We start from the raw sequence: 24,982 nt of genomic DNA, 5'->3' as shown, positions 1-24,982 counted from the left end.
TTGAGTTTACTTTTGTGTACAGTGTTAAGGAGTGTTCTAATTTCATTCTTTTACATGTAGCTGTCCAGTTTTCACAGCACCACTTATTGAAGAGGCTGTCTTTTCTCCACTGTATATTCTTGTCTCCTTTATCAAAAATAAGGTGACCATATGTGTGTGGGTTTATCTCTGGGCTTTCTATCCTGTTCCATTGATCTATATATCTGTTTTTGTGCCAGTACCATACTGTCTTGATTACTGTAGCTTTGTAGTATAGTCTGAATGGGAGAAAATATTTGCAAGTGAAGCAACTGACAAAGGATTAATCTCCAAAATTTACAAGCAGCTCATGCAGCTCAATATCAAAAAAAAAAAAAAACCCAATGCAAAAATGGGCAGAAGACCTAAATAGACATTTCTCCAAAGAAGATATACAGATTGCCAACAAACACATGAAAGGATGCTCAACATCACTAATCATTAGAGAAATGCAAATCAAAACTACAGTGAGGTATCCCCTCACACCAGTCAGAATGGCCATCATCAAAAAATCTACAAACAATAAATGCTGGAGAGGGTGTGGAGAAAAGGGAACCCTCTTGCACTGTTGGTGGGAATGTAAATTGATACAGCCACTATGGAGAACAGTATGGAGGTTCCTTAAAAAACTAAAAGTAGGGCTTCCATGGTGGCGCAGTGGTTGAGAGTCCGCCTGCCGATGCAGGGGACACGGGTTCGTGCCCCGGTCTGGGAAGATCCCACATGCCGTGGAGCGACTAGGCCCGTGAGCCATGGCTGCTGAGCCTGTGCGTCCGGAGCCTGTGCTCCGCAACGGGAGAGGCCACAGCAATGAGAGGTCTGCGTACCGCAAAAAAAAAAACCCAAAAAACAAAAAAACCCTAAAAGTAGAACTACCATACGACCCAGCAATCTCACTACTGGGCATATACCCTGAGAAAACCATAATTCAAAAAGAGTCATGTACCACAGTGTTTATTGCAGCTCTACTGACAATAGCCAGGACATGGAAGCAACCTAAGTGTCCATCAATAGATGAATGGATAAAGAAGATGTGGCACATATATACAATGGAATATTACTCAGCCATAAAAAGAAATGAAATTGAGTTATCTGTAGTGAGGTGGATGGACCTAGAGTCTGTCATACAGAGTGAAGTAAGTCAGAAAGAGAAAAACAAATACCGTATGCTAACACATATATATGGAATCTAAAAAAAAAAAAAAATGGTTCTGAAGAACCGAGGGGCAGGACAGGAATAAAGATGCAGACGTAGAGAATGGACTTGAGGACATGGGGAGGGGGAAGGGTAAGCTGGGACGAAGTGAGAGAGTGGCATGGACATATATACACCACCAAATGTAAAATAGATAGCTAGTGGGAAGCAGCCGCATAGCACAGGGAGATCAGCTCAGTGCTTTGTGACCACCTAGAGGGGTGGGATAGGGAGGATGGGAGGGAGACGCAAGAGGGAGGAGATATGGGGATATGTGTATATGTATAGCTGATTCACTTTGTTATAAAGCAGAAACTAACATACCATTGTAAAGCAATTATACTCCAATAAAGATGTTAAAAAAATTAAAAGCCTTGGGAAAAAAACCTTACCTTATTTTATGAAATTAACTTGTTTGTAAAAATATATTTAAAAATAATTCAGTTATATATATGAAGTCTTGTTTTCCCATTTAATAGTAATGCATAGAGGTTTTTTTCTTTTTCTGGAAAAGTGCTGGCCCTAAGACATAATAAAATCATATAAACATTACCGTAAATTCTTTAAAATAACAGTTAAGGAGAGGAAATAATTATAAATGGTTCAATACAAGTTGTATTATTTAATTCATTTAACAAAGATGTACTGAGTATTCACTGTGTATTGGGTAGGCACTGTGATAGCAATGGGTACATGGGAATATAAAATTAAAAAGCTAAAGCTCTTTAAGTAGAGTAGTTGAAGAGTCACCTACCAGTACTGTATCAGGAATATAAAGGAAAACAAGGCAATAATTAGGTCTAAGCTTGTGGGGCCTGGGACAAGAGTACCGGGAGGACGTCTCTGCACACCCTCTTTCTCCTCTGACCTCTGGTTCTGATCTACAACATCAGGGGCTTTGCATACATGCACATGAACCTTAAGGTCCAACTCCATCCAAGCTCCATCTATCCCGTTCCAAACACCTGCCCCTTAGCTACCCCTTGGGCCTAGGGAGCACACCCCAGGGATGCAGTTCATTCTTGGAAGAACAGACCTGGGAAAGAGGTATGTTGCAGGGATTCCTGGGGTCTTGTGTAGCTTGAAAGTGGTGATGGGCAGGGCAGACACATCTCTTTGGCTCTACAGACTCCTCACCCCATAAGGAATGGCAAAACTGAAGGAAAACCAGAGTGGAACACTCTTAGGCATGGAGTCCAGGACAAGGACCCGGTGGCACTACTGGTAACAACAGTGAGGTACAGAGGAGGGATGGTTTGGAGGGCTGTTAAGGTGGTATAATAGATATAGTTAAGTGAATGACTGGATATAAGGGGGGGTACCCATAACTGTAAAAATGTCCAATAAGTGGTTGACTACAGGTTGCAAGCTAAGGAAAGAGGTCTGAGATGAGAGAGATATATTGGGTTTGGGGAACAAACTCTGGAGAATACCATCATCTTTTAAACAGAGGAAGAGGAGTCTAGAAAGACAATTGAGAAGGAGCAATTATAGAGGCAGAAAAAAAAATAAAACAGGAAAGACTGGTGTTATAGTAACTAAGGAGAGAAGGGTTTAGAGAAGATGAAAGTGAGGTACCAATAATTTCAGATCAAATAGAAAGAGGGTTTAACTGAAATGTAACCACTGGATTCGGCAACAAGGAGGTCTTGCATGATCTGAGCAGAAGCAGTTTCAGGAGACTTGAGGATGGAAGTCGGATATGTGAGAAAATGGAAATTTACAATTAGACTATTCATTCTAATTGTTAAAAACAGATGCCAGAACAAAAATTAGGTATGTGAACTTGATAGTATGAAAAGGAAAAACACCCAGCTTAAATGAACAGTCTGAAAAGTCTCTCTGACTTCACATGCTGAAAGATAAATGCAACTTGTTGTGACCGTCCTAATGCTTTCGAAGCACTCCTGAAAGAAGCTGGCTTTCAGAAACTCACACCAAATGATCTGGGCTGACTGTTAAAAACAATACAGAACAACAAAAGGGGTGTGATTCACAGCCTTCCGTTAAGTGAAGTAGATCACATAACTTAAAGTTAATTTTTCTGTGTCATGATTACATGCTTCAGTTTTGTTTTGCAAGGAGCAGTTAAGTTCCTTGTGGGTAAGGACCACGGTTTCTAAACTCCCCAGAGTGCCTCCCATGGTGCGAAGGCAGAGTGGATGCTCTCCAGGATCCAAGTATAGGGAAGTGGGGTCACCGAAATATACAACTCACCTGTGTTGTACAAACCTCACAAGGTTCCACCACATACATCACATCAGTTCCACTTGTAAATTTTAAAAAGCTTATATTCAGCAATACAAAAAAACAAGGTGATTAATATTTGGGAAACAAAACTTTTAGAAAAAGAAAATGAGAGTGGTTAGAGTGAGGCCAAGGCTTTAGCACTGTCTCCAGCACAGTGCACCCGGGGAGGGCAGGCAGAAGTTAGCAGCATGAGGACGTAGTTTTGTCTCCTGGGCAATAAGCTCTGTAGCAGAAAGGGAGCTCTCTGGAAGCTGACTAGTTAATTCAAGGGGTCTAACTCTTGCTTCCTTGCCTGAAACTTCATGCCTGATGAAGATGGGTATACTCATATATTCACAGTTAGGAGACTGCAGGTGTCCTGACCTTTGCAGGTCAAGCCCTGACAGACGTGCCAAGGCGCAGGGGTGTGTGCTGCTCTCCTTCATCCCAGTCTCCTCTCACTGGTCCCTTAATTGACTCCCTCTCCTTGTCTCCCCCTCCCCACCCAATTTCCTTTTCTTCCCTTCTCCCTTGGGTCTTTCTTCTTTGTCCCATTTTTTTCTCCTTATGTAGCTTCTGCCTACTTTTGAGGCCTAGTTTACACTGTCCCCACAGGCCAGGTGGAAAATAGGGGAACTTCCCTTGTGGGCTGAGAAGAAGATTAGATCAGAGCTTTGGGAGTTTCTCCAGCATCAGCAGAACCAGACGGTAGAGACTAGGAAGTGGGAGCGGCCCACCAGTGTGGGTACTGCTGAGGCTGGCTGGCCCACAGCAGGCATGAGGACACCTAGCATGGCCTGGCCACATCTGCCCCGGCCCTGGGCACCTCAGCCCTCAATTGCTGCCCCCGCCCATGGAGAGGCCAGGGCTCAGGGGCACGTAGTGTGGAATTTCTGCACAGCTGCATTCCTTTTCTTATTATTCAATATACTATAGCTTTTCAAACAAATGCCAATAGCTAAAGTTCAAACTGAAGACCTGTAAGTTCATGTGTTCTCATGTACTTGACAGTTTAGCTTGTATTTAATGATATTCTGGTATCCCAACCTTTTGCTTCCTGATATTCTAGAACAAATACCCATGATTCTTAAATTATTTTCTACTTAGAATAATATGATGTTTTAGAATTTGAATTTTTATAGTTGGAAGAGACTTCAAACCTCAGCTAGATAACCCACCCTCTTGATTTTATAGAAAAACTGAGTTCCAGAAAAGCTAATAATACATTTAAAATCACACTTATTTTATAACTTATTTATAACTTTTTTTTCTTCAAGAAGTATTTGTGGGGGGAGTTCCAAAGTCATATAACTAGCTAATGGCTAAGCCAGGACTAGAAATCAAAATTAAATCTGATTTCACCAGTCCACAAATCTTTTTTTTTAATTAAATTAAAAATTTTTTAATACAGCAGGTTCTTATTAGCTATTTATTTATGTATTTATTTATTTGTTTATTTATTTATTTATGGCTGCATTGGGTCTTTGTTGCTGCGCGCGGGTTTTCTCTAGTTGTGGTGAGCGGGGGTTACTCTTTGTGGCAGTGCACAGGCTCTAGGCAGGCGGGCTTCAGTAGTTGTGGCACATGGGCTTAGTTTCTCAGCGGCATGTGGGATCTTGCTGGACCAGGGCTCAAATCCGTATCCCCTGCACTGGCAGGCGGATTCTTAACCACTGCACCACCAGGGAAGCCCTAGCTATCTATTTCATACATATTAGTGTATATATGTCAATCCCAATCTCCCAATTCATCCCACCACCACCCCCGCTCCCCGCTTTCCTCCCTTGGTGTCCATACATTTGTTCTCTACATCAGTCCACAAATCTTTCTACTCTTCCACATGGCCTCCATTCTGAAGGTTCTCTGTAACTAACATTAATGGTAAAGATCATTGATTATTGAGATAACCCAAGGTTCTCAGATCCAAAGGCATGCAGTAGCTGGCATATTTTTATTCTATGCAGAGATGTACTTTATAAACCTTTATTATGACTAGCACTGGGGATAACATTAGAGAGTTGGCTTTTTAGAAACTGAGCAGGTGTTTCCTCAGTGTAAATCCAGCATTCTTAACTTAAATTCTATGTATTTTTAATGAGAAATGATTTAGAATCCATAAGAATACTTACCTCTAACACTCAATATGCCAATGGTTCACAAGCTTTCTCCCAACTCCCCATTCCTAATCATCCTGCATGAGAATAAACTCATGTGTTACAGGATTTCCTGGATATTGAAAATGGTCTAAAGTGCTAGAAGTAGTTTTCCTTTATTTAGCCTAAGAAGGCAATAAAAAGGGTCAGAGATGCTATGAATTAATTACAGGAAAAAGGGAGTTAGGAAGGGAGAAACAGAGTGAAATGGTGAAAAGGAATGAGCTTTCTAAAGATTTTTACCATAGCCTCAGTTTTCTTTTATGAAAATCTATTTCCCTTTTGTACCCTTTAATAATTTTGGCCAATTATGATCCAATTAAAAATATCTACTGCATATCTACTATGGTCAAGGCACCTACAGCAGACACTAGAGGGAATATAAAGATGAGAACTATAGTCTTGGCCTAAAGAAGCTTATAATAATAACATATCAAGTACAGTTACAGAAAGTTCATTAAAAATACAGTGAAAAGAATATTGGGTTAGATATCAAAAGACTCAGCTTCTAGACTTATCTAAATTTATTAACTGTATAATCTTTGGTGAATCGCTTATTCTCTTTCATTTCAATTTCCCCAAAGGTACTTTATCTCACAGGATTTTTATTAAGGCCAAATACGATAATCTCTCAGCAAAGCACAGAGAAAAATGGACTTAGTCCTGGTCTGAGAGAGACCTACCTCCCCCCATTTTGTCTCATAATGGTTTTTTTGTCTCATAACTTTTATTTTGTCCTCTTAGTTTAAAAGTATTTTATATATATACTCATAGTAGAAAAGAAGTGCATAGAGAAGAAAAAATCCATAAATTCAATGATTCAGCAACTCATATAACCATTCCTAATATTTTGATTTTTCAGTCTTTTTTTCTTTCAGTTTTTTTTTTCAATGCATCTCTCAATCAAGACAGGCACAGGTAATTATAGATATCAAATTGAATATACAGTTTTATGCACTAAATCATTTTAACTTTATAATAAGCATTTCTCATTTCATTCTTTATATCATAATTGTTAATGGCTCCACCGATAGTCTATCATACAGATGTACAAAAACTCATTTAACATTTTCCTAATGTTTGTTACTTATTTGTTAATATTAATAATGGTGTTGTTGGGGCTTCCCTGGTGGCGCAGTGGTTGAGAATCTGCCTGCTAATGCAGGGGACACAGGTTCGAGCTCTGGTCTGGGAGGATCCCCACATGCCGCGAAGCAACTAGGCCCGTGAGCCACAACTACTGAGCCTGTGCGTCTGGAGCCTGTGCTCCGCAACAAGAGAGGCCGCAACAGTGAGAGGCCCGCGCACCGCGACGAAGAGTGGCCCCCGCTCGCTGCAACTAGAGAAGCCCTCGCACAGAAACGAAGACCCAACACAGACCAAAAATAAATTAATTAATTAAAAATGCTTTCACCAGTTTGAAAATAATAATAATAATAATGGTGTTGTGATAACCTTTGTATGAAAATATTTGCCATTTCCAAATTATTTCCTTAGGGTCAATAAGTCAAAGGGTATGAACATTTTAGATCTTATGAAATATACTCCAAAGTTGTATTTCAGAAGAGCCTGTAGCAATTTACAGTCCCATCAGTAGGGGTCAACAGTGCCTGCCTCACCAGCATTGAATACCACTATTTAAAAAATACTCACCTAGGGCTTCCCTGGTGGTGCAGTGGTTGAGAGTCCGCCTGCCAATGCAGGGCACACGGGTTCGTGCCCTGGTCTGGGAAGATCCCACGTGCCGCGGAGCGGCTGGGCCCGTGAGCCATGGCTGCTGAGCCTGCGCGTCCGGAGCCTGTGCTCCGCAACGGGAGAGGCCACAACAGTGAGAGGCCCGCGTATCAAAAAAAAAAAAAAATAATAAAAATACTCACCTAAAAATAAAGAAAAAAATAATAAAAAAGTTTTTAATAGAAAAATAAAAATTACACACAAATTTGGTGTGTTAGTTTTCTATTGCTGTTATAACAAATTACCACAAACTTAGTGGCTTTAAGACAACACTCATTTATTCTCTTAAATTTCTGTAAATCAAAAGTGCAACATGGGTCTCACTGAGCTAAAATTAAGGTGTGGAATGGCTATGTTCCTTTCTGGAGGCTCTAGAGAAGGATATGCTTCCTCGTCTTTCCCAGCTTCTAGCAGCCACCTGCAGTCCTTGGCTCCTGGCCCCCCTCTTCTGTCTTCAAAGCCAGCAACAGTGGTTTGAGTCCTTCTTACACTGCATCTCTCTGACTTCCTCTTCTATCTCTCCTTTTAGGACTTTTGTGACTACATTGGGCCCACCTGGATAACCCAGGATAATCTCCCTATTTTAGGGTCAGATGATTAGCAAACTTAATTCCACCTACAATCGTAGTTCTCTTTTGCCATGTAACAGAACACATTCACGGGTTCTGGATATTAGAACATGGACATCTTTGGGGGATGGGGGTGTTATTCTGTCTGTCACACTTGGTAAGGCCAAAAGGCATCTCCTTGTTTTAATCTGCATTTCTTTTTTTGACTACTGGTCTTTTTTCCCATTGGTATATTACAATTTTTCTTATTTTGAATGAGTGCTTAATATATTTATTTGTATTATTTACCTGTTCTTGCCCTTATTTTGACAAATATTTTCTCCTGTTGGTCAATTTTGTTTTAAGCTTAACAATTTGTACACTCAACAGTTTGTAAGTGGTCAGATCAATTTTTCTCTTTATAATTTTCCTGTTTTTCATGCTTTAGAAAAAATTCCTATGTAGAGATCAGATAAATATTCCCATATATTGTTTTCCAACTAAATATTTAACCATTTAATTCATGTGAATTTATTTTGATGCATGGTATAAAACAAGGATCTAAACTGATCTTTTCCTCCTAAATAGCCAGTTTGCCTGTGGTAGAGACAATAAACTATCCCCCAGTGTCCATTCTCTTTATTTTCCTTTTAATTACAGAGCACCCTAAGTCCGTGCTGGGGTGAACTACAGTCTGCATTTCCAAGCTCCCCCTGCAGTGAGGTGGGGCCTTGTTACCAAGTCTGAGTCAATATGATGAGAGTGGGAGGATTTCAAGGTCACCTCCTTGAGGATAAAATGCTCTTCCTGGTCTCCCTCTCCCTCTTCCTGTGGGATGAAATGTGACTACAGTGTAGATAAATCCACTCTGGACTGTCCTGCCAAGGCATCTCCCTAGGGAAGCAACAAGATAGAGGGAACTTAGGTTCCTTTGTAGAACAGAACTGCCTAGGCCCTGGCCCACCTGCCAACTCTGGACTATCACATAAGAAAGAAATACTATATTGTTTCATCCATTATATTTTGAGACTCCTCACTATAACAGCTTAACTGTTCCCTGATTGAGAAATTAGCTCCAGAATTAGGATTCTGCATTCAGAAAGGCATAACATATTTGGCACTGACTTAGTGGTTAGGCTGCAGGCTGAAAAGGCAGGTGACTTGTGAGATGCAGCAAAACCACTGCTTGTGATTACCTGGAACTGGCTGGAAAAAAATCAGAACACTACTCTGTTTCCTGTCCCTTGCTGCTTTTAGGATGGCACTACAAGAGAGATGGAGCCAGGCAAGTTGTAGCTCTGGTTTGCAAGCACAGATGGAAGGGACAAGAGCTCTGCTAAGAGGGTTTCTCTCTGCCCGAGGCCTACTATGCAAATTTAATGAGAATCCAGGAATTTGAAGCCTCAGGTTGCTTCTGTATCCTAAAATGGCAGGAAATAACATCCTTCAGAGCCTGTCTAGAAGCAAAGATCAAATTAAAGGTGTTATTTTCCTACCCAGGCCTTTTTTCAGATGGCATCCCGGTAGCCACCACGAAATTGAGGGAAAAGGGATGAGCTGAGCACAGAAGGAGTAAAGGAAAGGAGATTCAGCAGGTGTAAGAAACACAGCCATAAGTAAAAATCTTTGGATGTGGTTACATTTACATGAACCCACTGGATGTATATAGAGAGGCCTACTAAATATTTGAGGGAAGTGTATCACCAAAGACACTACAAAACGGTTCTATGAAGCTTTAAGATTGCTTGATTCCTAAAGTAATCCTGAGGTCCCCAAATCAGTATCAGGCAGAAAGTGAAACACAACAGCTGTGTAGCCCCTAAGAATGACATAGCCTCCAACTTCAGGTGTATTCACTAAGAAGAATGGACCAAAAAAGAGCCTTCCCAAGGACAAAGCCAAAATCACAAAGAACAATCAAAGGGGTTACTCCCAGAGAACCACAAAGACCTGATAGAAGCCAGAGACTCTGGATTTTGAGTTGGATGCAATAACTGGACAGGACTGTGGGTCTTCTCCTTTGAGGGAAGATGAATATGTTCTTTGCGTGGGAAGAGGGGGTACATGGATACATGGAGACATTTGATAGCAGCGACTACTGTCTCCTTACATCCATTCTCCCTTTCTTTTGTTATAGCATCCATGCATTTTTTGTTGTCATTTCTTAAATTTATTTTCAAACCAACTTTGTTACCTGGGACAGAGAACAAATCCTCCCACTTCTACAAAAAGAAATCAAATATGACATTCCATGGCAAAAATGAGACTTCCACAATCTTCCTAACAGGAAGTACTTGTTTCTAGCTGAGATTTCCTACCCAGAGGAGTACTGCTTAATTTAGTGCATTGTACCATTATTTCTGTTTATGCTGTGATAGCTATATCTTTTTTTTTTTTAAGCATCCTTGCATTTTAACCAGGGACATGGCTGCTGAGCTACGTTTTCAGCTCCTCTTGTAGATACGTGTGGCCATGTACTAAGTCTGTACCAATGGGATGTGAGTAGAATTGATACATACAGCTTCCTAGTCTTCACCTAAAGAGGTAGTCACTTGCCCTGGATGTCCTATTTCCCCTTCCTGTGGGCTAGAATGAAAGCACTGATGATGAGCCAGCTTTGACCACTTGGACAAGGATATCACCCCAGGGGATGTCAGAACAACAGAAAAGGAACTTGGGTCCCTGGAACAGAGCTGCCTACATGCCTGGAGCAGCCCACTATCTTTTAGACTGTTTCTTGGTAGGAAAATAAACTTCTATTTATTGAGCTTGTGTATTTTTTATCTCTTTACACAGCTTAGCCTATGCTTTACAAATACACAGACTGTCAATAAGTGTTGACTGCCGAGTTATGAATTTAAATAATGAAATCTGAAATCTGCAAACTTAACATTTGTTAAGAATGTCTATTATGTTCATTTTCCCATTCTCTTTTCAAAAGTGCTTATATTTTTATATTATTTTATACGTTAGATATCATATTTGCAACACATATTTTTCCTAGTTTATATTTTAATTTTATAATTTTTTTTGGAAGCATGAGGGTTCAAATGTTTATGTAGTCAAATCTACAAATCCTTCCCTTATGATTTCTTTCACTGTTTTTATACTTGGAAAAGCAATCTCTTTAGGGATAAGATTAATTTTCCCTTACACCGTTTCATTTTAAATATGAAGCTAATCAATCCATCAGGAATATATTTTAATGCACGCTGTATGGTTAAGTATCCACATTTCTTTTTCTAATACGTAACCAATTTGCCCAAACACATAATAGATAAATCTATTTAATAAAATATGCTTTATTTAGTAACCCTACTGATTTATGTGTTTATTATTATATGTTAAATTATTACCAATGTCTACTTCTGGCCTATTTTGTTCCTATAATCATTCTGTGGCAGATAAAATAATCTTTTACTTGTTTGTGCCTTTCCGTATTAATAGGAAAAAAAACCTGTGGCAAATCTTTATTCAGAAGAAAGGAATAAACAGACATTTGCAACAGATTTTGAATATATTCTCCATAACTTTCAACTCAGTTTACTCTGAAAATCCTATCAACATTTGTGATTATGATTATGTACAGTAAGGAGAGACAGGGTTATAAATCAGGGAGGGGGTCTCAGGGGATTTCTGGATTTCTAACCTGGGGATGGGTACACAGCTGTCTTTTTCATGATTATTTCACTAAACTGTACATAAATGTTTTATGTACTCTTCTATATGTATACTATATTTAACAACAAAAAAAGTAAATTTAAAAATTCATATATGATATTATAGGTCCTTAGAAGAAATGTCTCAGAAATAATCACATTCCAAAGACAATCAAAGGGGAAAAAAAGTATCTTCCAAAAATCTAAAGATCACTTTACATATCTTCTATTGGCTTTTTCCCCTGTTAAATGCTTATTATGAGGAGTTAATCTCCTACCAATCTTTCTTAGCTGAATCCCATCTGACCATCATGGAGAAATATATTCATGAAATCTGACCTCTGGAGTTTTAAGAGTCAAATTGCAAATAAAACTATTACATAGAAGATAAATCTTAATCTGCTTTAAAATAAGACATTAAAAATATTATGTGATTATACTGTAGGATGGGCAGGCACAATGCAGTTACTATTTAAAGTGAGGATGCTACGTACCTAGGGCAGTCAGGTTGTCAAACTTAAAATGAGTATAAAATTAACTAAAGGAGCTTGTTAAGACTAAAAGAGTAGGACTGGGGTGGGGCCCAGGGATCTGTATTTTTAATAAGCAGCTTATCTGTGGACCATACTTTTAGAACACACTGATCAGAATCCTATGTGTTTTACAGAGAACAGTCTTTGTTCTTGGGGTTTTTTTGTTTGTTTGTTTGTTTGTTTTTGTGGTACGCGGGCCTCTCACTGCTGTGGCCTCTCCCGTTGCGAGCACAGGCTCCGGACACGCAGGATCAGCAGCCATGGCTCACGGGCTCAGCCGCTCTGCGGCATGTGGGATCCTCCCGGACTGGGGCACGAACCCGTGTCCCCTGCATTGGCAGGCAGACTCTCAACCACTGAGCCACCAGGGAAGCTCAAGTCTTTGTTCTTAAATCTACCAATTGTTCATTTTTATATCAAAGGGTTTATATTTCTATACTGGGGAAATTTACATATAACCCTTCCTTGCCTTTCCTTCTCTTATTCTCATTATTGAAGATCTGATGTGTTCATTTTAGTTTCTCTTAACTAGTGTTTTCAGTCCAAAAGGTGATATATTCACATGGTAAAAATATTCTCAAGCAGAGAAAAGAGTATAAAACAAAAAGTAAACCTCCTTTCCACCCCAGACTTCCAGGTTCCCAGGCTTCCTCCTCAGAAACAACCAATGGTAATGGTTTCTTTCAGAAACAGTCCTTACCAAATACATCCCTCCCACTTTTTTCTAAGTAGGAATATATTAAACATAACATTAAAAACTTTGTCTTTTATAAAACTCAATGATGTATCTTGGAGATATTTCCAAATCAGCACTTACAGAACTTTCACCTCCTTTTCACAGCTACATACTATTCCACTATATACTTCACCATCACTAGTCCTTTGTGGAAGACATTTGGGTTGCACCCAGCCTTTTGCTATTACAGGCAAAGCCACACAAATGTGATTTTCCTTACAAACTGGTAGAGCTTTATATGTGGGCTAATTTTCTAGAATGACAAGTATTGGGTTAAAGGACATGTGCATTTTGAATTTGATAAATACTGCAAAAATGCCCTCTAAATAGGATGCCCCAAATTGGTTGCACATCAGCAATGCCTATTTTTCCCTATACCCCGGGCAACACAGTACATTATCATACTTTTTCATCTTTGCCAATAAGCAGACATATAATCCCTCTTTTAATCTTCATTTCTTTAATTATTTTTTCAAATGGTTTGCCTCTTCTTTTAAAAAAATTAATTTATTTATTATGGGCTGCGTTGGGTCTTCGTTGCTGTGCGCGGGCTTTTCTCTAGTTGCGGCGCTGTGGTGGCTTCTCTTGTTGCAGAGCACTGGCTCTAGGTGCGCGGGCTTCAGTAGTTGCAGCTTGCGGGCTCTAGAGCGCAGGCTCAGTAGTTGTGGCGCATGGGCTTAGTTGCTTGGCGGCATGGGGGATCTTCCTGGACCAGGGCTCGAACCCGTGTTCCCTGCATTGGCAGGCGGATTCTTAACCACTGTGCCACCAGGGAAGCCCTCATTTCTTTAATTATGATGAAGTTGTTGAGCATCTTAAGATTTGTATTTCAATTTCTGTAATGACTTGCTCATATCTATTATCCATTTTCCTACTGACTTGCTATTTTTCTTATTGATTTGACAGAGTTCTTTTCAACTAAGGACATTATCCATTTGTCTTATTGTTGCAAACATTTCACAGTTTTTAACTTGCCTTTTGACTTTGTTTTACAGTGTATTTAATCATGCAGATATTCTATATTTTTATGTAGTCAAAAGTATTAAGCTTTTCTATGGCTTCTGGGATTTGTGTCTTAGTTGGAAGGTCTTCCCCATTTTAAGATTATTAAAAATGAGTCTCATTTTCTAATACTTCTATGGTTCATTTTTTATATTTAAATGCTTGATCCAATTGGAATTTACTTAAGTGGTAAGGCAGAGATTTAGGACTCTTCATTTTTTTTTTCAGATAGCTGAGCAACTATCATAAAACCATTTACTAAAGAATTAGTCTTTTCTGGTATGGTCATTTTAAATGTAATATTGCCAGCTACAAAGCATTTCACAATGGGGCGTATTTCTAGAAAATCTGTGTTTACTAGAACCATACTATTTAACTATCTAACACATGTTAGTAATCTATTGTTAATATTTATGAAAATTACACAGAATTGAAAGATAGTATGTTATGAGAATCACTGGATACACCCTATGATTAAAAGCAGATATGACCTACTATAAGTTCACCTTCTAGAAGTTTGTAAATTGTTTACTGGGCATGCTATATCATATTTCACACTATAAAGTAATGCCATCTGGTGCGATAGAGCAATGCCACCTGTAATTTTTTTGGTATGATTTGCTTCCCAATCATAGAAAACATGCTTTATAGTTCATTATTCTAAGTTCTTTATTTATTTGTGATGTTAATAAAAGTAGCAAAATAATTTTTCTTGAATTTTCATTGGTACTCTGCAGTTGAAAGAAATATTGATACTATGAAAAGGTAGACCACCGTTAGGAAGGTGGTAATAATAGTTGTATTGAGGAAAAGGCTTGTCAGAAAGCTGCTACTCTCATGTCTTTAAGATTCATAGAAGATAAAATACAGGAGGTAAAGGGTGCAGGGACACTGTTCAGAAGCTCAAAAAGCTCCAAGTGGAACAGGGCACAGAAAAAGATTGCTAAATACTTGTTTCAGTGCTAGCCAAATGCATATTAAAGGTCTCTATCCCTTCCTCTTCAGTGTCAGATGGAGACTGAAGCTTAAAAGTGGTGATCTATTGAACCTACTAGTCAAAATACGCATTCTAATTGCAGCATTTTCATTTTAATAGCTGCATATGCATTGTTAATAATACTGCTCTAAAGAAATAATGTATGGACATAAAGTGAAATCTCATTTCAAGGGGATAATATCCTAACATTCCTTACAGGTGAAGGCACAAAGACGGAAAATTCAACTTTTACTTTCTTTTCATGAAAGGTTCAATCTCTCGTAACTTTTTTTTTTTTTTGCGGTACGCGGGTCTCTCACTGCTGTGGCCTCTCCCGTTGCGGGGCACAGGCTCTGGACGCGCAGGCTCAGCGGCCATGGCTCACGGGTCCAGCCGCTCCGCGGCATGCGGGATCCCCCAGACCGGGGCACGAACCCGCGTCCCCTGCATTGGCAGGCGGACCCCCAACCACTGCGCCACCAGGGAAGCCCTCTCATAACTCTTTATTTTATTTCTCTTTCTTTCCTTTCCTATCTTTGTTTACATTTCTTTATGAGCTCTATTTTTCATACCATTTTCTCTACCAACAGAGTCAACTCTTTATTATTCCTATAATTTTATATCTGAAAAGGATATGAAGGGTTATAAGATTAGAGAGAAGCAATAGAATGGATGGCCCAAACAGAAGAAAAGCTAACAAAAATACCAGTAGGCATTTTTAAAGAATGCATTGTTGAATTTAAGCTTACACTGAAATCTGTACTTAAAGACTGTAGATGCTTAAAAAAAACTGGATATTTGAAAAATTAAGAACATCTCAAACACAATGAAACTCATCTGTTAAAACCTCTCTCAGAAGGATAGGAGATGAAGACCAATGTTCCACAGGAACCCAAATGATTTTGCTATCTGCCTTTTAAAATATGAAACACATGTACTCTAAATTTTCTGGAAAGATAACGTATTTTGAAAATTTGAAAAGGAACTGCATTTATTTTTTTTTTTAAGTTTTTTTTTTTTTTTTTTTTCCGGTACGCGGACCTCTCACAGGCTCCGGACACGCAGGCTCAGCGGCCATGGCTCATGAGCCCAGCCGCTTGAAAAGGAACAGCCTTTATTTTGAAGTGAAAAATTCTGTTCCAAATGAAAGTCAACATCTTATACCTAAAATCCATTCCTTCCTCCTCCTGTGCCCCATGTCTCTGTTAATGGAATCAACAATTTCAGAGTCTCCAGAGTGCAACCTCAATCATATCACCTCTGATATCTTTCTCTCATGTTCTCTCTCGCATCTGTGCAGAAGAGAGCTTGGCACACAGGAGGAGCTCAGTGAATTTTGTCGAATAAATGAACTAATAAATGAATAAAGAAATAAAAAAAAACAATGACTCCAGCTTGGGCTCTCACTGCATCTTTCCAGGCCTCCTGCTGGCACTCTCAACCCTCTATAATCAATCCTACAGACTTCAAATCAATAGTTTACCTTATATATGTCTGATCCTATTGCTGCTCAGATTAAGGACCTAAGTGGCTCCCAACTGTCCAGTGAGAAACTGCAGTTCTACAGGATGGCATCAATATCCTTCACATTCAGGATACCCTTTTCTAAACTCATCTCTTTATGTTCCATTCTTATGTCTTATTCTGTACACCAGTGTCTCCCAAACTTGAGTAATTTATGCTCCTTTTTAAGGGGAAAAATTTTCTCAATGGCTCTTAAGGTCAAATCCAAGGATCCCAGTTTGATAAACACTAGGAAACTGACATCCTGGTTAATAAAAATGTCTTTTAATTACAGATCATTATTGGTTAAAAAATCTTTTAATATTATAATCAAAAGGAAAACAAAAATTTTTATATCTTCATATACCCTGCAGCCGCTGACAATAAATCCATGGACCCCAGGTACAGAAATGCTGCTGTACAGAAATGAAGCTACCTACCCATCCTGGAAGAGGCCTGTGCTTACCTGCCTTTGTGCCTTTGTTTCTGTTGTTCCTCTACCCTGGAATATCATTCCCCTAACTATAGTTATCAAAATTCTACTTATCCTTCAATGCTTACTTTAATTATCAAATTCTTCATGAGCCCTTCCTTTTGAGATCCTCAGCCAAAACTTACCTTAGTCTCTTGGGGCAATTTTATAAATCTTCTATGGCATTAACTACATTATTCTTCCTTATGTTATACTATTATTTTCCCATGGTTATAGTTCCCAGATAGCATGAAGATTAACTTGTTCTCTATTTATTTACACAACAACTAGTATAGTGTCTTCCAACTAATAAATGCCCACTAAATTAATCATGTCAGAAAAAAAATGCTACTATAAATATGACCCTCTACTGATCTTAATAATGGAACTGTTTACTAACAGCTTATAACCAAACATATATAATATACTCATAACAAAAGAGAAAAATGTGGAGACAAAATTTTAAGTTATTTATATGATTTACCTTCTTTTAAGCATTAAGTCTGATATAGGTATGCATCTTAGACCAGTTCCCAAAACCATAAGGAAGGATGTCAGAAGCACAGTTATCCGAAGACCTAAAAGGAAACAAAAATATCTGGATTATTTTCTATTTTCTTTTCAAGTAAGTCAATGTTAAGAACAAAGATTTTTTACTCAGTCATACTGGTATTATATTCTAATACAGCTTTTCTCTATAATTCCCATTATGGGGGGAAAAAACTCTCATGCTGAAAATGAAATGATTCTAACTTTAATAGAAAACTTGAATGATCACATCGAGGATAGAGGAAAAAGTTCAATTAGCTCCGGTTTTTCAAAATGAATGGCTAGAATGCTTTGTTCAGATATAACAATAAAAAATATAGAAAATAATTTTAAAAGACAAGGCATTTTAGTTTTATATCTCAAATATAAAATTTCTAATTTTCAAATGTAACCTGTTAATAAAAAAATTCTAAACTGCCCCTAAAAAGTTTTTTAAGAGGATAGAATGCTTTAAATTTTCTCAAAAAATGAGAAGTGGCCAATTACTTCTTTTATCTTATAATGAGAACAAGTTTGTTATAGGGTCTTAGGAGATGGTCCATTAGAACCCTCTGATTATTAATACAATAATAGTCTCTTAATTTTTCTTGATTTATTGGATGGGTTTCAACTTATAGAATGATGCTGTTAAAAAAAAAGCATGGTTTAGGGTTTTAGATAATGCGGATCAGATAGCTTTTCCCTTTGTATTCCAAATACAATCAATTATTTTGAAAATGTGCACCAATGGTCGGTTACATGGATAACAGGGCAAAAGAGAGTATAAAATATAAAAACAAGGTAACCACATGTAAAATAGATAGCTAGTGGGAAGTAGCCACATAGCACAGGGAGATCAGCTCTGTGCTTTGTGTCCACCTAGCGGGGTGGGACAGGGAGGGTGGGAGGGAACGCAAGAGAGAGGGGATATGGGGATGTATATATATGTATAGCTGATTCACTTTGTTATAAAGCAGAAACTAACACACCATTGTAAAGCAATTATACTCCAATAAAGATGTTTAAAAAAATTAAAAAATTAAAAATAGAATGTGAAAAAAAACTCAGGTAACCAAAAATAGACACAATAGTCTATCTATGGCAGAATAATATAACAGGACTACATCTTCCTACTGTTGGAATGCTACACTTTTCTATTACTAAATCAATGCTGCCTTACTGCTAGTAGCAGTCACAGAGGTGGCTTACACTGAGTATGTGGCAAAGGTGGCAACATTTCTTACAATTTTTTCCAAACTCAGCACCTCCTTGAAACCATTTCACAGTGAATAGACTATTTAATGCAAATTTTCTCTTTTTTGTTTTTCAGATCTTTCTTTTTTTTGGCAGGGGGAGACGGTTAAATGTTTGGTTTTCAAAGGGCTTCTCTGCTTGAAGGAAATTGGAAGTCAACAAAACTATAATTATGCAGATTAAACACAGCAAGGAAAATAAACTTGAGATTCAGATCAGGCACACACACGCTACACTGAGGGTAATTTGTGATATGAACTGAGCTTTATATGATCTGAATATGATTAATATAATTTGGCAGAAGTAATCTGGTAGAAAACTGTGCTTCTGAGGAACAAGTAATGCATACATACTGCTCATTTACTGTGTCTACTAACAGAACACAGATTTTAAAACCACATTATAGCCACAGGAAATAGAGTGTAATTAATAAAAAGAACATTCGTGGTCATAAATATCCTAAACTTGCAAAACGTTGCTCTTATAAGGTTATACTGGGTGCCCTATGAGATAAAATTTTATAGATTTGGGATTATAAGGCTTACATTCTACATGATGTTTATTTTTTTCTAATATTTGGTTTGTAATTAAGGTAAACAGCCACCAAGTGGGCAGTGGGACTGTTTATGGCCCTACGGTCCAAATAACTAGGTTTCCTATTACAACTGCTGAAAGCTAGCACACTTTTCTACTCAATTATGACTTTTATCAAACATATGACAATATAACAGCTAATATAAACTTTTAAGAATAAAGAAGTTGTGAAAAGCTGATTATTATAAAGCAACCTTGCAGGTACAACTTGTGGCTTGCTTACTTTTAATTGTTGCCAAGTATTACTTAATCCACCTCAGCTGCTGCTCAGTTTTGAATAGAATGCTTCCTTGATCTCATTTGGATCTTGACAAGGCAGGACTCTGCAGTTCCATGTAATCAAAAAGATAACAACTGACTTTGGGAAGGAGAGGTATGAGGACCCCAGGAAAATATGCTTATGAGACATCTAGGACCTTCATATAAATAGATCCCAAGTGATTACAGTACTAGGATGTGAGTGCAAAAACCATCTGATGAAAGGTGCAGGAATAATTTCAGAAAACCAAACATGATTGAAAATAAAAATAAATTCTACTCAAATATGGCATCCAGACTCTGCAGGAAGCCCCCTTCCAATGGATGAGATAACTCCTTATGCCAGGAACCTACTGGGTACAGGAAGAGAGTCTCCACAATCGGTGCCTAAAAACACGATGGCAAAAAAAAAAAAAACCCAAAAGCAAAAAAACACCCCACGACACAAACCATGTGTAGTAGATGCACGGAAATGAGGTTGATCTGGTAAAACCACCCTGCCCAGGCCCCACACTTTCACCAGCTGGAGTGAAGCTCTGCTTGTGCCTGGCAAGACCACCAGTCCCTACCCCAACAGCTACAGCCTGGCCTCGCCACCCCGATCTGCCTTGGACACCAGGAGGACTAACCACATCATGCCTGCTTTTCCTGTTCACACTGGTCACAAGAGACCCAAGATTCACAGGTCATCCACGTCCCAACAGGACTTCATGCATACCCAAATCCAACCTCATCTCTGCCAGCACCTCAACTTCCCAGATCTTTCCACTGTGACTCCTGGAGCACTCAGAATCAGCGGATCAGTAGAATCCCTATATTTTCAAGCTCTTCACTGTCTTCACCTTTTTACTACTCTGAAACCTCTTCCCTGAGGGCAGTGCTTCCCCAGCCCCTTCCAGATCACTGTTACTCCCTCCCCCCTAAAGCTCCCAGGCTTCTCTCAATGCTTTGACTTCCTCTGGTTTAAGCACTATGATTATGATGTGCCTTGTTTTAGTGTTATACATGCTGAGATTTGCTTGGTGTGGTTTTTTTCTTCATGCTGTTTCCTCAAACTGGATTCCTGAATTTCTTAGATTTCTGGGTTTATGGATATCATCAAATGTGGAAATTTTTCTGCCATTATTTCTTCAATTTTTCCTCCCCATTTTATCTCAATCCATGCCCTCTCCCTTTACCAATCTCTTCTCAACTGGGACTCTAATATGTGTATTAGGCCACTTAAAACTGTCCAGCTCCCTGATACCTGTGGTTTTTTGGTTTTCTTTCCTGTGTTCCACTTTGGATAGTATTTATTACTACATGTTAAAGTTTGCTAATCTTTTCTTCTACAATGTCTAATCTGCTCTTAAATCCTGTCCAGTGTATTTTTTTGGTCTCAGACACAGATTACATCTTCATCTCCAGAAATTTAATGTTGGACTTTTTATGTCTTCCATGTCTCTCCTTAACATGCTTTGTTCTGTCTTCTTGAATATATGCAGTATATTTTTCACAGTAGCTGCTTTGATGTCCCTGTCTATTAATTCTATCATCTGTGCCATTTCTTGGTCTGTTCTACTGATTGCTTTTTCTCCTCTTTATGTGTTGTATTTTCCTCCTTTGCACGCTTGGTATTTCTGATTTAGATTTCAGGAATTCTGAATTTTGTTGGGTAATGGAGTTTTTTTTTCAACTCCTTTAAATATTTTTGAACAATATTCTGGGATACAGTTATTTTTAATCTGTTCAAGCAGTACTTTTAAGCCTTATTAGGTGGAACCAGAGCAGCCTTTAGTTTAGAGCTCTGTTTGTCTTTACTGCCGAGGCAACATCCTTCTGAGTATTCAACCAAACCTCCTGTGTATTATGAGGTTTTCCCATTCTGGCTATTGGGAATGTGAACAATTCCCAGCCTATGTGAACTTCGAGAATTTTTCTGCCTGTTCCTTTTTCATAGTCCTTTTCTCAGACTTAAGTAGTTTCTTCATGTGTAACTGCTAATCAGTGCTCAGCTGAAAACTCAAGAGGAACTCCCTGCAGATCTAGAACTCTCTCTCTGTGAACACTTTTCCTCTCTGGTACTCTATCCTAAGAATTCTAGCTATGGTGGCCTCTTAAGACTTCTCAACTGTCTCCTCGACTTGGGAAAACTGTGGGGCTCTGTTTGAACTACAGATCTCTGTGTGAAGTAACTGTAAGGATCACTGACCCTGCTCTACCTTTTGTCCAATGTCTGAAAACCACTGTTTCATATACTTTGATTTTGTTTTCTGTTTTTAGTTGTTTAAGATGGAAGGATAAATCCAGTTCCTGTTAATCCATCATGGCCAGAACAGCCTTTGATCCAATTCTATCTGACTGTCATACTCACCACTCCCTGCTGCAGTTGTCTGCAGACAACCACATACTTGCCTCCACGTCATTCGCCCTCATGGCTTGAAACTGTTTTGGCTCGTTATTACTCCTGGGGACGCTACTTCTTTCATGAATCTGGTGATTTCAATACCAGATATGATCCTTTCAATATCCTGCTCTCTCATTCCCCTGACTTCTTATTCCACAATCATGCCCTCTACCCTACCTCGGTTGTCCACTCTCTTTGTTATACTCTGACCTTATCTTTACCGTAATTGCATCCACGACATAATCCCAATTTCAAGCGTCCCATTCTTCAACCATGACCTCCTCTCCTTCCACTCATTCCTTCTAGTACTCTAAATTCTTCATCCATTGCCAATTTTGGAGCCTACTACTTTTTCTCATCTACCTCAGGTGTTTCCTTTTCTTCTTTACCCAGTTTAGATTCCGTGATCCATTGTTATATCACTCTCTACATAATCCTCTACTCATGGCCTGCACTTTCTTAGTCCTACACACCTGGCAAACCGCAACTCTGGTGATCTCTCTCTCTGCCAACTCTGCCCATGCCTGTGCTTGCCCAACAGAACAGGCTGGAGGAAAACAAACGGCCATGCTGATTGGTCTCACTTGAAATTAATGCCCAGTCACTTAAAGGAGGCCCTCTGAGCTGCCCAACAATCCCACTACAATTTTCTTGTCTGTGTGTTCTCTCCTTTCCTAGGAACTAGTACTACAACTTATCGTGTCTCCTCAATCTTCCAAGAATTGTTTTCCTATCCTCGCTGTCAGGTGGTAATTTTGCTTTCTATTTTCTGTGAACTGTAAACAAAGATAACTCCCACAAGCTCCTACCACCCACCATGTGCATCCATGTCTATACACTCTACCTTTTCTTCTGTTGCTACTGAAGAAGTAGCTGTCGACACTTCTATCTAAGGCCAACCTGTCTACTTGTACTCTGGAGGACTGCATCCCATTTTGCTTAGTCAAGGGCATGGCTACAGCAGTTCTTCCCCTTCCCTCCAGCATTGTCAATTTCTCCCTTTCTATTGGATCCATTAGGATACTGCATTCCAGAGATATGCTTTAGTATCTCTTATCTTTTTTTTCTCTCTTTTTTTTTTCTTTCTCTCTTATCTTTAAAAATACTTTCTCAGTAGCCAGATTCCCCCTGGTTACTCCCTCATTTCTCTGCTGCCCTTTACAGTGTGTTTGACATAATGTCTACACTCGTGAACTCACCCCCACCACTCCAGTGAGACCATTCTTTTAAAGGATACCAAAGATTTCCATGTTGCTAAACCCAAGGCTCTACTCTCAGTCCTCACTAGCTGGTTCTTCCTTATCTTCCCAAGCTCTGAATGTTGGAGTGCCCCTGGGCTCAGTCTTCTTCTGAAGCAAGATCCCTCTCCACAGGTGATCTCACTCAGCTCCAAGACTCTAAATACCATTATAGGTTGACAAATCCCAAATTTATTGCTCAGGGAATAAACTGACAGTTTAGCTTGTCCTACATCTAATAGGCATTTCAAATTCCTGATCTGCATGCCATCTACCCCCAAATGCTCCTTCCACAATCTTCTACATCTCAGTAAACTGCAGCTTGGTTCTCCCAATTACTAATGCTAAAACAGTTGAGAAACATCTTAAATCTTCCCCTTTTCTCACACTCCACCTCTGCCTATCCATCAACAACACTCAAATCCTTCACTACTATCACCCCAGTTGGAAGTCAGCATCAGCCCCATCTGAGCTGTTCCAACAGCCTCCCAACCGGTCTCCCTGCTCTGGCTCTTGTTCTCAAGACAATAGCAGAGTCATCATTTTACACTTCTGCTCAAACCTTCCAGTGGAGTGAGCCCTCCTCACTCCTTCAGGCCAGCATCCTTACAGTGACCTAGGAGGCCCTGCATGATTTCAGCCTCTCACCACCTCTCTGGCCTCACCTTCTACTGTGGTTTCCCTTATGGCTCAACTCAGCCACAGAAGCCTCATTGCTCTTTCTCGAATATGCCAAACAAGTTTAAGACCTTTGTCTTTGTCCAAAACAGTCCTGTCCAGAATTGACAAGGTAGGTTTCCTTTTTCCCTCAGGTCTCTGCTCAAACACACATTATCAGGAAGTCCTTCCCTAACAGTCTAGAAAGAGTATCACCCAATCACATCCCCTTTCTCCCTTGCCTTGCTTCATTTTTCTCTAAAACATTTATCACCATCTGACACACTATTTAATTTTATTGTTGTTTTTGCCTGGATCTCCTCACTAGAATGTAGGCTCCATGAGGGCTATCTCCCTAGAGCTTGGCACAAATTTAGGTGTTATCTCCTTGTTGAAATTTTCTTCACTAAGCTTCTAGGGCACACTCACTTTTGGTCTCCTATTATCTCACTAGGTAGTCCCCTTTTATCTCCTTGCTGGAAAATGAAAAGGACTGAGAGGGTACAAAACCAATTTCAGAAAGATAACTGGTCTTCTACTAAGTTGGGTGGACCCATGGCAGCAGGAAGACCAGACCTATCCTCTAGGGAGAAAGATACTTTAGTACCCAGGGATACCAGGAACTTACTTTTATGTATGCAAACAGGACATATGCAGCAGGACAGCCAACATATGGAAGGAAACTGGCTTTCTCCTACTGAAAAGGAAACCACTTCCTAAGTGAGAGAATTTTAAATTTATTTTTTGTTGCTCTAACCAACAGAAAACATAAAATAGAATTCACCATATAGTCACAGAAACTCTGAAAGAACTCCTAAAGTAACTTATTTTATAAAGAGAATAGGTAGTCCCTAATTTATCTGGCCATGGATAGTAGATATAATTATAATAAAAAGGATAAAATTAACATTTTTGTACCATAAAAACAAGGTTGGCTAAATTTAGGGAATAATATTGAAAAATGCTCCTGATAAAAAGTTAATAAAAAGAAACAGTAAAATAGCATTTCCCCTTAAGTTATCCAACCTTGTAAGGAATGACAGAGGAACTGTCACAGATTGAAGGAGATTAACAAGAAATAACAACTAAATGCAATTTGGGACCCTCGACTGAATCTTGGAACAGGAAAAAAAAAAAAGACACTAGTGGAAAAACTGGTGAAATCCAAGTAAAGTCTAAATTTAGTTTAAAAACAAACAAATCCAAACAAAGAAAACTTCCATTCAGTACAAGAAACCCTTCCTCAGCATCTAGCACATATCTCTGCCTAAGTACTTGCTCTACCTGGAAGTTCCACACCTTCCAGGGC

General features: G+C 39.0%; 1 protein-coding gene across 1 annotated transcript in view; it reads right to left on the bottom strand.

Moving 5' to 3' along the window:
* The window catches only part of SLC49A4 (solute carrier family 49 member 4), a 107,945-nt gene that overhangs the window by 81,188 nt on the left and 1,775 nt on the right, over positions 1-24,982 (bottom strand). Inside the window, exon 2 of the mRNA XM_081235542.1 lies at positions 17,243-17,336. Coding sequence (XP_081091668.1) covers positions 17,243-17,336 — 94 coding nt within the window. The remainder of the gene's footprint in view (positions 1-17,242; positions 17,337-24,982) is intronic.

The sequence above is a fragment of the Mesoplodon bidens genome (assembly GCF_964165515.1).
Source record: "Mesoplodon bidens genome assembly, chromosome: 5".
NCBI classification, from domain to species: domain Eukaryota; kingdom Metazoa; phylum Chordata; class Mammalia; order Artiodactyla; family Ziphiidae; genus Mesoplodon; species Mesoplodon bidens.
The sequence above is the reverse complement of the archived record's forward strand: the minus strand, read 5'-3'. Positions and strand labels throughout refer to the sequence as shown.